Genomic DNA, 16,446 nt, shown 5'->3' with positions numbered 1-16,446 from the left:
CTCACATATGAGGGGGGGTCATATATGGAGGGGGGCACATGAACATTGGCATTGGTGCATTGTTGCCAACTCTTTTCTTCTACAGTCTCACTAATTTGAGCACCATAATCCTAATAAAAAATCACAAAAACTGGTGGTAGTACCCTTTTGTCATGACAGCATAAATGAGAGGGGGCTAATAGTAGCAACCCAGTACAACTATAGTCAGACTTTTAAAAAATTATATTTATATCTCACGTTTTTTCCTCCAAGAAATCCAAGGCAGCTTACACGATCCTCCTCCCCCTCTCTATTTTATCCTCACAACAACCTGTGAGGTAGGTTAGGCTGAGAGTTAGTGACTGGCCCAAAGTCACCCAGTGAGCTTCCTGCCAAGCAGGGACTAGAACCTGGATTTCACCAAGCTAACACTCTAACCACCACACCACACTGATCCCAATACACAACAGGCCCAAGGTCCTCAATGCAGAGGCTAAAGGCACCACCGTCCTCACAGAAACCTACCAAAATGCCCTCCAGGGTCTCAGCTCACTTCATTGCACAATTATAAATTATAATGGCCACCAGCTTTTCTTAACTCTCGCTACTGTTTTCTTAGGCCTTCTATCATTGCAGTTGGTACAATGATTCTACCACAGAATCAGAAATGGACACTACAAAGAACAGAGACCAGTTAAAATGGTTCCCTTGCTTCTTCAATGAGAATACTAATTAGAACTGAGAGAATAGTTCTAATTGGCCAGGACCAACTGAGAGAAGATAAATAACAGTTCTAATCGGACACTATCAGCAGGAGAGCATATGGATTCCAAGGCGATGAGTAAAAACAGCCAGTGAGTCCCTGTACCTGTGCCTCAGTGGAAGAAGGAAAGGTAGGTACTGTGGGGGAAGAAAAAAACTGAAGATCTAGGCCAGAGGCTGGGGGAGGAAGAATGGAAGACGCAGGACCTGAGTGTGAGAGAAAGGGTGTGCATATGAGTATGGGCAGTATTTTATTGAGAGGTGATTTAGAGAAATGACTTTCCTTCTGTGAAATAAATGTTATGTTGGAGCAGGAGACTGTGGATTCAAAGGAGTGGCTTTATGTTTTAGGGCTCATATAACCCACCTCAGCCTGTTACTGAGGTTCTTGGGCAAGTTACTTGCCTTTAGGCCTTCTTTGAAATGAATATTTTGTTTGCAGCAGTAAATATTGGGATTGCTCACACCTCCATGGCAGCCCTTTTGTGATTGGCCCTGCCCTGCCTATGACAGCCCTTTTATGGCAGTGTCCACAAAGTCAAGATGACATAAGAAAAAATCCACTCCTGAAGAAGTAATAAAGTTTGTTTGTTAAATTAAACTCTCAGTTTTCCAAACAGCTTGTAACAATGCAAATTCAATTTGGGTCAGCCTTTTACAGTCCAATCCACTTAATGTGTAGCTTGGAAGAATTTGGTAACATGTGCCTCTGAGCATATGGTGAGCGCTGGCAACAGAAACAAGACATATGAAACAGGAAGTGGATTTTTTAAAAACAAATATTTACAAATGGGTAGACCAGTACAGCATCTCAGAGAGGCAGTCTGGTCTCCTGTTCCCCTGGTGTATTCACTATAGCTGGCCAATTTCCCGGCTTTTTAGAAAGAAATATATGCAGCTATAGGTACATTCTTAAACTGTAGTTTTTTTAAATAATAGACTCTAGTTAACACAGTAGGCCAGCTGTGATAAACATAATGTACAGAGAATTATTTTCTGAATCAAAGGACATTTTTCAGTTGAACCCATGAAGCAGCTTGATAACTGGGTTCATCGGGAATGGTTCCATCCCAGGTTAATGGCAAGTCAAGAAGTGTCCCTTGTTTTGACATCCTTTCTAAAGGGCAAAACTGTTCATCTCCTTTAAAAGTGGCAACTGTGTGGCAATTATATAATGGGCACTCCCCCGCCTGGTAAAACTCAACCAGGTAGCCAACTGATTAGCTAGACCCATTTCTGGCTTCAGGCCTGCCTAGGGCACCAAAATAGGTTTGTTGCACTAGTTTACCAGGAGACAGGGGAAGCACTACCCTGTTGATTCTGCTCAGCCTCTCAGTAGTGTTTGATAACATTGACCAAAGTATCCTCCAGGAGAGGAACAACTGGTTGGGAGTAGTGGGCACTGAGTTAGCGATTCTAAGCCTACCTGCAAGGCTGCTATCAGACAGCACTCTAACTGAGCAAATCTAAATTTCCAGCATGTGTTTGAATCCCCCATGCAAATAGTGACACTCTGGAAGCACCCTGGAAATGGAATCCCCACCCAAGGCGAATTGCTCCTTGAAGTGGCCTCTCTGGAGAGCCTGGTGGTGGAAATGGCCATGCCACTGCTTCAATTTCAAAACATATTTAAAGCTTTTATTTATGTAATATTTTAATGTGGAAAAGCATTATAAAAGATTTGAATGAGAACCAGTTACAATACACAGTATAATCATTCCTCTCTCTCTCTCTCTCTCAGAACTACATTAAAAATGAACATGTACATTGGCACACAGAACTTCAAAACTTCTGCAACTCAGATGGTTTGTTAGTCAAAGTAGTACAAACAAGTTACTGCCATTTCCACAGACAAGGACAAAAACTTCCAAGAGATCCAAGACTACTACAGCAAGCAAGACAAGCTATGAGAGAAACCATTTCTCTGCTATTTCGGTACTATAATCAATAGTTTGAAATACTTATTTTGGAGAGAGGCAGGCAGGTCAAACAAGCAAGGATGAAACAAGTGAGGAGAGATTGGTGCGGGGAGGGGGAGAGAGAGAATGGATCCCTGAAGGTAAATTCTCCAAGCGCTGACATGAATCCTGTAAAATGAAGTCAGAACTGGTGTTATTGTATTCAGAAAAAACTAAAACCATTTAATAGAACGAAAAACGAATAACTAAATATATTTGAGAAGCATGCAATACCCTATCTAGATAAGAGACTACAGAACAAAACCTATAATACGAAACATATTTCATATTAAATAAAAAGCAAAAGGCAAAATTAGCAGTGTTAGTCCATAAGAAAAAAAGTCCAAAATCTACTGTTGGAAAATATCTTTATTGGGACCAATCCAAATATCATAAAAATGTGGCAAGCTTTCAAGTTCTTCAAAACTCTTTCATCAGCCAAGATGTTACCAAAAATAGGGGAGGGGGGAAAAAGAGGACAACCAAAATTAGGCTTGTATTGTATAGCCATGAGATTGGCTTGTAACCCCAGTTCCCCGATAGAAGATAGCAGGCTGAATGAGTCCCTCCGAGGGAGGTGCTACAGATATGAGGTTACACACCGAGTATTCTGGGATAAAGATGCTCCCCATCTCTGATACATTAAAAGTTTAGCTTGTAACTCAGATAGCAATGTATCTGTTCTTCAGACCAGTGCCTATCCTCTTCAGTATTTTTGAGTCCTCCTGACTGCTAGTGTCCCTGTATCTTATATTGTTGGTGTACCACTATTGTTGGTGGCACATGTGTGCATACATGCACATGAAGGGACATTATATATACCTAAGAGCACCTCTCATTCAATGAGTAAGAATAGTAAGAGCACCTCTCATTCTCACAAGCGGAGACAGTCTGTTGTCTACTACTACTACTACTTCTACTACTGCTACTATTAAAGGAAATTCAGACAGGTAAGTCAATGTTTTAAGACAAATCTAGTTCCATTTTTTTTACCTCTCCAGACTTACCTCTCCAGTTTCATTCTATAGTTCACATTTTACTGGAAATATTCAGGTTCCTGTAGAAATGAGAATTCTATATTAATACATTCTTTTTTTTTTAATCAGTTGTACTGCAAAAGGTGAACCAGTGTTTCAATATGGCAGAAGCTAATGTGCTACAGGGGAAATACATGTACACTGTTGCTAAAAGCCCCTGAACCAGCAATGGGTGAGCTGGAGTGCTTGGTTTTAAAAGTGAACATAGATCTAGTGGACGTGACAGAAACCTGGTGGAATAGAGAAAACCAGTGGATCAGTTATCTACAGATACAAACTCTACAGGAGGGACAAGGAAGGGCATTCTTGGGGAGGTGTCACAAAGTCTGGAGGACTAACCAGGGTCCACAAGTAATTTAGTATTGTGGATTTTCTATCACCCCTCTGACTAAAATATCCAGGGCAATCTTTACAGGACCAAGGTAAAATGCATGTTCTTGTCATGACAAAGGGGCAAGATTTCTAGAAATTCTAAGTAGCATTTTTGTAATTGGACTATTACCAAGAAAGTCCAACACAATGACATTTGACACTGGAAACTTCCTAAAAATGAGAGGATTGGTAAAAAGAAAGTTGAAAGGGAAAGGTAAGAGGTCAAAGTCTCTTCAGAAGTGATGAATGAGCAGTACGGAACCCTACCACTATTTCACTGTTTATTTTTTTCTTAGTCTTGAACACTTTTTTTTTTACTTAATCTGTAACTTTTAATTTTATAACCTTTTTACTGCTGCCACCATGTAACCAAATTATCAGGTCAATTTTGTACCTCAGTTTACTACCAACAGCTATGGATAAACGTGGGACAAAGCAGCACAGACTCAACTTTAAAGTGAAAACAAAGTAAATTAAACAAAGTAATAATATCCATAAAATATTTACATCAATATCAAGGTCACCAAAACTTTCCCTTCCCCAAGTTGCCAAACCTCCCCACTCCTAAGCAGCGCCCTAAATTGCCCCTCAAGCACTCGCCACAGCCCCCCTCCACCAATTACCTCATGGTCTTTTTCTTGTTGCTGCTGCCCTACTCACATGACCCTCCCACCACCGCCCATCTTGCTGCTGCTGCCATCACCACCACAGTTTGCCTCCCTTTGCCCACCTCACCTGTATGTGTCATGGTACCCTTGAACGTTTTAACACAGGCAGGATCCTGTGCAGAAGCATTCATGGGTAGTGTGTTGTTGTTACGTGACTTCAAGTTGATTACGACTTATGACAACCTTATGAATCAGTGACCTCCAATAGCATCTGTCGTGAACCACCCTGTTCAGATTTTCTCTGTGGCTTCCTTTATGGAATCAATCCATCTCTTGTTTGGCCTTCCTCTTTTTCTACTCCCTTCCGTTTTCCCCAGCATTATTGTCTCTTCTAGTGAATCATGTCTTCTTATTATATGTCCAAAGTATGATAACCTCAGTTTCATCATTTTAGCTTCTAGTGGCACTTCTGGCTTAATTTGTTCTAACACCCAATTATTTGTCTTTTTCTAGTCCATGGTATCTGCAAAGCTCTTCTCCAACACCATATTTCAAATGAGTTGATTTTTCTCTTATCTGTTTTTTTCACTGTCCAGCTTTCACATCCATACATAGAGATCGGGAATACCATGGTCTGAATGATCCTTGACTTTAGTGTTCAGTGATACACCTTTGCATTTGAGGACCTGTTCTAGTTCTCTTATAGCTGCCCTCCCAGTTCTAGCCCAGTTGTCTACCGGGCCCAATTCAAGGTGTTGGTGCTGACCTTTAAAACCCTATACGGTTTCGGCCCAGTATATTTGAAGGAACGCCTCCAGAATCACCGATTATGCCGCCTGACAAGATCAGCCTCGCAAGACCTTCTCTCGGTCCCACCTGTGAGAACAGCCAGGCTGATGCAGACCAGAGAGAGGGCATTTTCTGTCGTGGCCCCCACCCTCTGGAACTCCCTCCCTTTTGATCTCAGACATGCTCCCTCCTTGTCCAGCTATCGCCGAGCCTTGAAGACCTGGCTGTTCAGGCAGGCCTACAAGATTGGGACAGAGTAATTTATATTATTATTAATTAAAGGATGGTTTTTTAGTTTAAAATTTGATGATGTTGTTTTATATATATGTATTGTTTTATTCTTGTTGTTCGTCGCCTAGAGTGTCCCTAACCCGGACAGAAAGGCGACTGAAAAATAAAATTTATTATTACTTTATTATTATTTAGCCTTCTTCTGATTTCTTGACTATTGTCTCCACTTTGGTTAATGACTGTGCCAACGTATTGATAATTGACAAGTTCAATGTCCTCATTGTCAACTTTAAAGTTACATAAATCTTCTGTTGTCCTTACTTTAGTCTTTTTGATGTTCAGCTGTAGTCCTGCTTTTGTGCTTTCCTCTTTAACTTTCATCAGCATTCGTTTTAAATCATTACTGGTTTCTGCTAAGAGTATGGTATCGTCTGCATATCTTAAGTATTTCTCCCTCCAATTTTCACACCTCCTTCATCTTGGTCCAATCCTGCTTTCCGTATGATATGTTCTGCGTATTGCTTCCATCTTCCTTTTATTTCATCTCGGTGAGTCAGTGTGCTCCCCTGTTGATTATTCAACATCCCTACCCTTGGTTTAAATTTCCCTTTCTCTACTTTTTGGTATCTTTTGGGTGGTGTGACACTTATAAAAACATAATATAGCATGAAAAAGAATGGTTACATTTATGGGGAAGGGCCATAGCTCAGTCGCAGAGCATCTGCTTTGCATGCAGAAGGTCCCAGGTTCAATTCCTGGCAACACCAAGTAGGGCTCGGAGAGAATCCTGCCTGAAACTCTGGAAAGCCACCACCAGTCAATTTAGACCAGCCTTTCCCAACTAGTGGGCCACCAGATGTTGTTGGACCACAATTCCCATCTTTCCTGACCATTGGGAATGGTGGCTGAGGCTGATGGGAGTTGTGGTCCAACAACATCTGGTGGCCCACTAGTTGGGAAAGGCTGGTTTAGACAGTACTGAGTTAGATGGAGCTCTCAGTATAAGGCATGCTTCCTAGGTTCCTAAGCTATAGAAAGGTTACCATTTCTGTAAGACAGTTATGAGAGATTCAGTTCCTCACCCAATTGAAAACTATAGCCAATTTCCATAAACCACTCCTAGCCAGTTAACACTCATCAACTCTGTACCAAGGACTATGCTTGCAAGTCTTCACCATTTTTCCCTCTAGAGTCTCTTGGGTTCTATGAGGACTACCCCTCTGAAGGTCCAGCAGCTTCTGCTGCCTCAGGCACTTGGCAACCCTTCTGACTCTTGGTTGCAGAACTCTGTTGAAGGCTGTCTCTTGGGACAGACGTTGTTCCCTACAGACTTCCTCAACTTTAGCCACAGATTTCAGCTCTTGGCTTTTCTCAGGCTTCCTAAATCTCAATGTCCTCTGCTGGACTCCAGCTTCCTGCTCTCTCTTTAGTTGGCCTTCTGCCCTTTTCTTTCCACATCTTCAGACACACACACTCTCACTCACTGTGACTTGAGACAGGCCTTTTATTTCCAAAGACAATCTCTCTCCAGACAACCATTTCAAATTGCGTGGAATACTCCCCCACCTCATCAGCTGGTCCAATGGGATAGAAGCAGAATGCTCACTGACTGACCAGTTAGAACCCATCAGTTTTCAGTCCACTGTTTCTGTATATAAAGACAAATGCATTGCTTCCAGAACTCTTTGTGTTGACACAATGTAAATGTCAGTTGAACCTGCAGCCCTCCTGCTGATACCTATTGGGTTGTATTCAACATAGCACAAAGGAAGTTCAGTCATTGCAAAGGTTTCTGCTTGTGCAATGGGACTTCCTTCTCCAAATGGTCCCTAAATCTGTTCAAGAGGTTCCTCCACCACCATCCCGAGGGTGTGGGGCCCACACAGGGGGAGGAGAAAGGGGAAGTCCTATTGCGCCAATAGTAATCCTTGCACTGATGGGATTAGTTGAATATAGGTATGGGAACTGATTGCTATGGCTTGTCCTATTGCATTCCATCAGACTGACAAGCGGTTCCTTTCCATTTTAGTCCCCCCCCTTCCACTTTTACTGTTCAATTTTTTTCTTTTTGAACAATTATCAATATTGCAATAGTTAATTCTGAGAAAGGAAAGTCTCTGTCAGTGGTGGCCAGTGCTACCCACTCAGACTCTCCCTTTGCCGCCTCCTATCTGAATTGTACTCCCCACTCACCTCAGCCATGGGAGAAAACAATAGATTGCCTGCACGCCCGCTCCTGACCAATTTCATGTTAGCTTTATCTGCATTTCAATTTGAGAGAGAGAGAGAGAGAGAGAGAGAGAGAGACAGAGAGAGAGAGAGAGAGAGAGAGAGAGAGAGAGAGAGATCACCAGATCAGCAAACAGGATGAGCGGGGAGGGGGGTTACAAGTTAATACCACAGAATTTAAAAATGCAACCCTAGTGCTCATCCAGGCGACTGCATAATGTGCGACATGACCGCTTTGTGTATTCATTATTTTTCGGTCGTCCAGATGACGCCGCACGCTTTTCAGCATTTTTGTGCGGTTAAATCCACTTGGGCATTACCGTGAAAAATGCGATTTGCTTTTTTAAATTGAGAATCATCTGCTGTGCCTTCCGGCGCTCGGATGCAATACCACGGACTTTACAGCAGGAGGGATTCCGTGGGTGGTGCTTGGGCGTTTCCCCATAACCCTTCCATCACTCCCAGCCAATCACGTATTTCCACTTTTGCGCATGTGCGTGAATGTCTGGGGAAAGCCCGGGATAATGGAATCAATCAGAGCAATCGTGTGGTGTTGGGGGGGGGGCTCTGCAACTTCTGCTGCGCAGATGCAAAAATCTGCATTTGCGCAGAAGACGCAAGAACAGTTTATTTTTAGCCAGCTTGCGAACTGGGCTGCTGCTCCAGGTGAGATCTGCAATTATGGTTGTGTGTAAAGACCCCGAATTGCGGCTGGCTGGTCAATTGTGGCTGGTTGGTGCAGGGAGCTGGCTTTGCTCTTTGCTCCTCACTCGGAGAAAGACACACACGCACAGGCACACACAGCGGAAAATGGCAGGACCCTGGCGCTTTGCAAAGGGCCACGGGAAGGAAAGGGAGGAGGGGTGGGTGCAGGCAATGGAGCATCAAGTTTTGCCTGAAGTGGTGGGGAAGCTGCTGGGAAGGAGGGGGGGTGAAGCCTCTCGCGGTGGCTCTTCCCTTATGTTGATGCTGCCACTGCCTACAGAGAGAGAGAGAGGCAGAGAGAGAGAGAGGCAGAGAGACAGAGAGCAAGAGAGAGAGAGAGAGAGAGAGAGAGCGAGAGCGAGAGAGAGAGAGAGAGAGAGAGAGAGAGAGAGAGAGAGAGAGAGAGCGAGAGAGAGAGAGAGAGAGAATGGAGAGGAGCTGTTCTGGAGAAATAAGTGGAATTGCCAGCCGTGTGTATCTCCAGAAACGTTAATATGCATCAAGGCAGAAAAGCATACAGTTGGTTTTGCGAAATATTGCAAATACAACCAAAATCCCCAAAGGAATTATTGTCATGTAAGTGGTTTGCTAGATGGCCACCCGCAACCATCTAAGGAGGCTCTGGAAGGAGAGCGGAGGAAGGGGTTGCTGTTGGCGAGGGCCAGCTGGGGAGAGAGCGGGCAGTGATGCCAGGCCACCCCCGCACGGGGGGAGACCCCAGGGAGGCTCCCAGGCAACCCATTTCCTCGCAGGAGCCTCTCTCCCACAGGCTGCTTGAAGCTATGTTCGCCAGCCAGAGGGAGAGCTGGGCGGCAAGCAACGAGGGAAGGAGGCTGCCGAATCAGCTGTGGGCAGAGCTTGGAAGATTACTTTTAAAAAGTAATAAGTTACAGTTACAGGGCCCAAAAAAGTAGTAATTACTGTTACAATTGCTCTGAAAGTAACTGATTACTTTACTTTTCCTCCAAAGTAATCACTACAATTACATTTCAGTTACTTTGAAAAAACTCCTACAAGGTGCTGGCCTTGGCTGCTGCACATCTACGTAGCCTAAAACAACATTAAAAATAAACACATACAGAGGTAGTAGAATAATTATTTTTATTCATAAGATAGCAATGGTGGTCGCTGGTAAGGGTGGTGGGGAGGGAGGTTGAGGCCACTACTCAGATCTTTGCACGCCAAACCAAGTGCAACCCCGCCCCTCAGCCAGCCAGCATAATCTCTCTCACTTAACCACCTCCCAGACCCTGCCTTGCCACCAACTGAGGGACACTCACTCAAGCAAACATTTCCCCCTGAGATGCAAAAAAGTTAAAATACTACAAATGCAGCCCAGTAGCCAGAGAGGGTGGTGGAGGCCACTTTGCGTGCCAAGTGCAAACACAGTATTCACACACACGTGCGCGCACACACACACACGTTGTCATCTTTCACCTCCACAGTTCTTTATCTCCATTCTGCTGCTGCTTCCTTCTCCTTTATCCATGTTCTTGACCTCCGGATCCTTTTTCCCTCCACTCCATTCTTCACCACCACTATCCGTTTTTTTAAATAATTGTTTTCTCCACTCTACCCCGTCTCACTCTCTGCCTCCTCCCTCATTGCCTCCTGCCCATCCACAGAGTACGAGGAAAGAGTGACACTGCACAGAAGCCCAGTTTGAGGCACATGATTTTCATCCACAAATCAGAGGAGCAGAAGACTTCCCCTGCCCCCCCCAGTAATGCACAAAAGTAATTCTGGAAATGTTACAATTACTCCACAAAAGTAGTAAAATTACTCCAAGTTCTATTACAATCAAAATGTAAAGGAATTACTCACTCGTTACTCAAAAATTGAATTACAAGTAATTCATTACTTGTAACTAGTTACTTCGAAGCTCTGGCTGTGGGGCACTCTGACGGCTCAGCTGGCAAAGGGGGGGGAACGGCTGCCTAACGTGGAGCAGCCAGAGCAGAGAGAGAGAGAGAGCAAAAGAAAGAAGCAGGCGGTTGCAGTGCAAGCCTGACTGTTGGGTGGCGGTGGAGGGGGAGATGGGGGGTGGCGAGGGCTCTCGGAGGGGTGCCCCATCCCCCACAAAGCCCCTGGAGCCCTTGGGCCCCTCCTCGGGAGAGCTGGAGATCGTTTTTGCTGCCCCTTCGCTCCAGCCGCTCCTAGAGCGAAGTGGTGGGCTAGAGCACCCTGGAAGCCCAGGGGTGGATCAGAGAGAAGCCAGACAGAGTGGGAAAAAGGAGAGGAGAGCTCAGGCGGCCTGGCAGCAGCTGGCAGAGGGTGCTGCCAGGCAAGGCGTGCTGCCAGGCAAGGCGCCAAGCAAAAGGGGCAGCAGGCGATGGAGAAGGAAGGGATGCCAGGCGCCCAGGCGCCCCTTCCCCCTCTCCAGAGTGCATTCAGCATCCTTTGGCTAGGAACCCCTGGCTCCAGGCCAGGATTTCATTCTTGCCTGCAGCCTTCTGCTCTCTCTGCTGATTGAGACTTGCCAGCTCTGTCTATCTCCAGAATGTTTACTATGCATAAAGGCAAAAACACATACATTCGTTTTTGCGTTATATTGCAAATACAAGCACACAAAAATACAGGAATTATTGGCATATCAGCACCCTGGCCCTGCTCCAGTGGCGAGTGGCAAGGAACTCCATTACACCCACAGGAAATTCAAACTTTTGTGCTGTTACGATCAAGCGCATGCGTGATATTGTGCTTCGTTGCAAAGGGGAGAGGAGCATATGTCATATTCTGTGGACCAATTGGCTGATAGAGGGAGTGTTATGGGCGGAGAAGAAGTATGAGTCCTCCCGCTGAGAGTGCAGGCGCAAAAAAAAGCGTGTTTTTTTTCTCGGGAGCAAACAAACACGCAAAGTGAGGACTGTCAGATGACGAACCGGATATGGAAAACGTGGATTATCCCGCTCCATTTGGATGAGCATCTAGAGAGTCACACCCACATTAATGATATTTTCTAGGCTTCCCTTTTAATTTCTGTAGTATTAACCCTCTAAATGCCAGAAACTCTATAGGCTTAGTTTGCTCCCTCCCCACTTGGAGCTAATCTGATGTTGGGGAAAGCTGCTGAAGTTTGGAGCAAAGCAATTCGCTCCTCACTGATATAAAATATTGTGGACTATTTAAAAATCGAGTGCTAAATCTGAATTCAGTGACATTCCAGCCCATCCCTGGTTGAATACCACACTGTATCTCCACAGCTGTCAGGAAAAACTCAAGACAGTTTAGAGACAGTTAACCCTTTACATTCTACAGTGTAAATTCCCTTACATTCGTTTAAACGAGACGTAACTTCAGAAATAAAAAAAAAGATTTCTCCATAAGCTGTTCTGAATATTACAGAAAAGTAGGAGCCACTTTAAGCCACAAAGACAATACGTTTTCCACTGGAGGCTGCAGTTCAGAATAAGACGCGTTTTTGAACATACCTCTAAGATCAACCCTTTTTCTTTTGCTTGCTGTGGAGACGCAGCATTGCGAGTTTGCAATACAGATAAAGCACTTTATGAGGTGCTATGTGGAGGCCTGGGATCAGCAGTAAGCATGGCAGGCAAATGCCACAGTGCTAGCAGGGACCATCAACGTGGGACTATTCTGAAAGTCTCTGGCCTCTTCCCCCCCTCCCATTTCTCAGTGCTCAAAGGAGCATTGGCCACCTACATTTAAATCCCTCCAGTGCCCTGAATGTAACCTGTACTATTCTGAGCAGGTGAGGATAATAGAAACAGTGAAAATAAAGCACCAAAACGCTCCTCCTTTAAACACATCTAAATATTTCATATTTACCGGTCGGTAAATATACTTATATATGAGCTATTATATCTGCCTCCACAGATAAACAGATTTCTTCAAGAACCCTTTTTGTTGCAGTACACAGAAGGAGCGATAAACAGCATATTCAAGGCAATCTAAACTCTGCAGAAGTGGGCAGCTGTCATTTTATGTTTAGATAAGCTTGTTTTAAGTCCTGATTTCTTTCTCCTCAGAAATTATTGTTGAATTTATATTCATCATTCTGGCTCCATGCCCACCCCAGACAGTGAATACTGCTAACAGACTATTCAGATAAATATTCATTTTTTTTTAAAAAAAACCCTTCATTGTTTTTATTCTTCAGGACTTTCAAAGATGAGGTTTGTTACTCACCCAGCTGTCAGCACTAAAATCCATATTCCCACGACGTCCAGATTGGTACATGCCACCTGGCTGACAACTGTTTTGCAGTCTGTCCAGAAATTCATTATTTACCCTTAGAAGTAGAAGTGAGGAAATAAACATTAACAGAATCTTGTAAAATGCAGAAATTATGAAACTGAATTCAACATAGAAGTCTGAATTGTTTTTCATGACGAGAGTGAACTGTGCAGGTAACTTTTGAGCCTGAAAACTATATTCTATTAACAACCCTAGCTTTCCCATTTTGCTAAGCTAGCTCTATTACTATTTGGTCCTTGACACTCACTTATTACCCAACCCTGCTTTGCAGTGCAAAACCTATTTATAAAAACTCAGTCAAACTATGGTAAACAGTAACTCCAAAACACTGCTGGAGTCAGTTATGTGAATTCCCTTAAGGTTAAATGGAAACCAGGCGATTAAATACTTAAGTCTCCTTTGCTGTCATGAATGTAGCTAAAAGGGACCCTCTATATTTGTTTAGAAGACAATGGTGAACATTTGGCTGCTGGCAATGCAATCAACCTGATTTCCCACAGACTTTCCGTAAGTCATGGGGAAAAGTTTGGAAACTTTGGTATGGAGAAAAGACCCATCCATCTTATTATTGTTGTAGTTATATGCCTTCAATCTGATTACGACTTATGGCGACCCTATGAATCAGCGACCTCCAAGAGCATCTGTTATAAACCACCCTGTTCAGATCTTGTAAGTTCAGGTCTGTGGCTTCCTTTATGGAATCAATTAGCATTCAGATTTTTTTTTTAAAAAAAGAACATTTCCAACCTGCTTTTTGACCCACAAAAGACTTGATTTTAAATCTTAAAAAAAAAAATCATACATTTAAGTTCCAGAGGCATCAGGAACTTAAATAAGTCACAAACTTCCTTCCACTAATTTTACCTCCGCTGCTCATTCTGATGTGCTTTCATTCTTATTCTTTCTTCTTGCCTTTGTTTAAGTTCCAACAATTCAGCCTGCCAACAACAAAAAGCAAACAAAAAACTGAATTGATGTTTAACATAGTTATGCGTGTAAGAATAAACTACCATTATACTTCATCTTTAAGGCTTGTTTAACCTTGTTCCTCTGAGAAGTATATATATATATATAATGCAACTATATTAAACATGCGGGTCCCCATGGTCTTTCCAGATATGCGTGGGCCAAAGCACAAGTTAAGGTTAATTTAGACTGTGACAGAAAATAGAAGCTAGCAGGCTCAGTTGGGGTAAACAAACTCCATCAGGAAATAGTACTCTGCCCTTTACCTAAGTAGCTTAGGATAGTGTGCATGAGTATTGTGGCTATCCCATTTTATTGCCACAACTGCACCAGGAAAGTTACGTGAGTGCATGCACACTCATGCACACACACACAGTCCAAAGACAACCAGTGAGCTTCATGGCTGAATGAGGATATAAACCTGGTCATCCCGGGACAGGCCCAGTACTCTCTCCCTGATACCACACTGGCTCTTACAGATGGAAGAGAATTCCATTTGGGTTTCTGGGATAGAAGCTTTTCTTCTAGAAACAAAGCTAGACCCACATGGCATGGGCATGTTTGCAATCATTTTGATGATCCACATTTATTTATTTATTAAAAAGCTTGCCAAATAATCATTTGTCATTGGCGGTCACTCGTGGCCAAGTAAGATTGTCTTCCAAGATAAGGTATTTAGCAGTGGGTCCACAAGTGACTGTGGAAGCCAATTCTGGATCCACACAGCCTCCCACAGTGAGGACGTAGGTTTCCAGATGGAAGATGGTTGCGATGAGGATTTGTTTGACGTGCCTTCTGCTTAGCTCGTTTGTCCCTTTCGCTCTCTATTCATGCTTCTTCCAAGTCCATAGCACCTTTGATAATAGCCAACCTCCATTTGGGATGTTCATGGGCCAAGACTTTACAGTTCTTGATGCTCATGTTACATTTTTTTAGATTCACTTTAAGAACATCTTTAAACCTCTTTTGCTGTCCACCGATATTCCGTTTTCCATCCTTAAGTTGGGAGTAAAGTCTCTGCTTTGGAAGATGGTGATCAGGTGAGCAGGCTGATCAGGTGAGCAGGCATTCAAACAACATGGCCACTCCAGCAAAGTTGATGTTGAAGGATCATTGTTTCAACATTGGTAGTCTTTGCTTCTTCCAAAATGCTAACATTCATCTCTCTGTCTTCCCTAGTAATTTGCAGAATTTTCCAGACGCAGAATTGGTGGAATCTTTAAAGAAGTTGGGAGTGGCATTTATAAATGTCCATATTTCTCAGGCATACAGTAATGTCGGTAGTACAATGGCTTTGTAAATAAGCATTTGGGTCTCCCTGCGAATATCCCGATCCTCGAACACTCTATGCTTCATTCGGGAGAATGCGGCATTCACAGAGCTTGGACGATGTTGAATTTCAGCGTCGATGTCAGCTTTTACAGACAGATGGCTGCCAAGATAGGGGAAGTGATCAACATTCTCCAGCATCACACCATTAAGGATTGATGGTGCTACAGAGGGACTAGTTCGCACCTGTTGATGAAGCACATTGGTTTTTTTAATATTAAGTGAGAGCCCAAGGTTTCCATATGCTTCTGTGAAGACATTTAGGATAGTTTGATCTTTCTCTGAATGTGTGGAGACATCATCATCATCGGCATATTGAAGTTCTATGACAGAGGTTGACATCACCATACTTTTTGCTTTCAGCCTACTGAGATTAAAAAACTTTCCATCTGTTCGATATATGATTTCCACACCAGTAGGAAGTTTCCCCTCAATAAGGTGCAGAATCATAGCAATGAAGATAGCAAATAAGGTCGGAGCAAAGACACATCCTTGTTTTACGCCTGATCTGACTCTGAATTTATCGCTCTGATAGCCATTGTTATCCAAAATTGTCGCTGTCATGATGTCATGAAGGAGTCGCAAAATATTCACAAATTTATCAGGGCATCCGGTTTTCAGAAGAATGGTGCAGAGAGTGGTTCGATTTACAGTATCAAAAGCTTTAGTCAGATCAATAAACACCATATATAAAGGTCGATTCTGCTCCTGGCATTTTTCTTGAAGCTGTTGTACAGTGAAGATCATGTTCACTGTCCCCCTGGAAGGGTGGAAACCATTTTGAGATTTGGGAAGGACATCCTCAGAGATCGGTAGGAGGCGATTTGTGAGGATCCTTGCAAGGATTTTACCTGCAAGTTAAAGATAGTTCCCGCAATCTGTTCTATCACCCTTCTTAATAAGGGTGATAATTATGGTGTCCCTAAAATCTTCTGGGATCTCCTCCCTCATCCAGATTTTTTCAATGAGTTTATGAAGTTGTTGTGTAAATTCAGGCCCACCTTCTTTAAAGACTTCAGAAGGAATCCCATGAGGTCCACTAGCTTTGTTGTTCTTCATTTGATTGATGGCTTTACTGACTTCATCCAAATTAGGGGATACTGCAAGCTTGTCTCTAGTTTATTGCTGTTGACTTTGTGAGAAGACCTCACCAGCCACAATAGAGTTATGATTAAGGAGGTTGTGACAATGCTCTTTCCAGTGCAGTGCAATAGACTCTTTATCCTTAAGAAGTTTGGTACCATCCATTGAATGTAAGGGATT

General features: G+C 43.3%; 1 protein-coding gene across 3 annotated transcripts in view; it reads right to left on the bottom strand.

The window, feature by feature from the left end:
• Positions 1–2,357: 2,357 nt before the first annotated feature.
• EPSTI1 (epithelial stromal interaction 1) overlaps positions 2,358–16,446 on the bottom strand; it is a 47,469-nt gene continuing 33,380 nt past the window's right edge. For 2 of the 3 annotated variants that reach the window (XM_061629904.1, XM_061629903.1), the window contains 4 exons: positions 13,753–13,826; positions 12,820–12,922; positions 3,707–3,756; positions 2,358–2,828 (listed from right to left, as the gene is read on the bottom strand). In XM_061629904.1, coding sequence (XP_061485888.1) covers positions 3,736–3,756; positions 12,820–12,922; positions 13,753–13,826 — 198 coding nt within the window. In that variant the 3' untranslated portion in view covers positions 2,358–2,828; positions 3,707–3,735. Of the gene's footprint in view, positions 2,829–3,706; positions 3,757–7,929; positions 7,998–12,819; positions 12,923–13,752; positions 13,827–16,446 lie in introns of all 3 variants that reach the window. The other variant, XR_009763087.1, reaches the window with a different exon arrangement.

This window comes from Rhineura floridana, chromosome 5 (assembly GCF_030035675.1).
Source record: "Rhineura floridana isolate rRhiFlo1 chromosome 5, rRhiFlo1.hap2, whole genome shotgun sequence".
Taxonomy (NCBI): Eukaryota; Metazoa; Chordata; class Lepidosauria; order Squamata; family Rhineuridae; genus Rhineura; species Rhineura floridana.
This window is presented reverse-complemented; position numbering and strand designations above follow the sequence as displayed.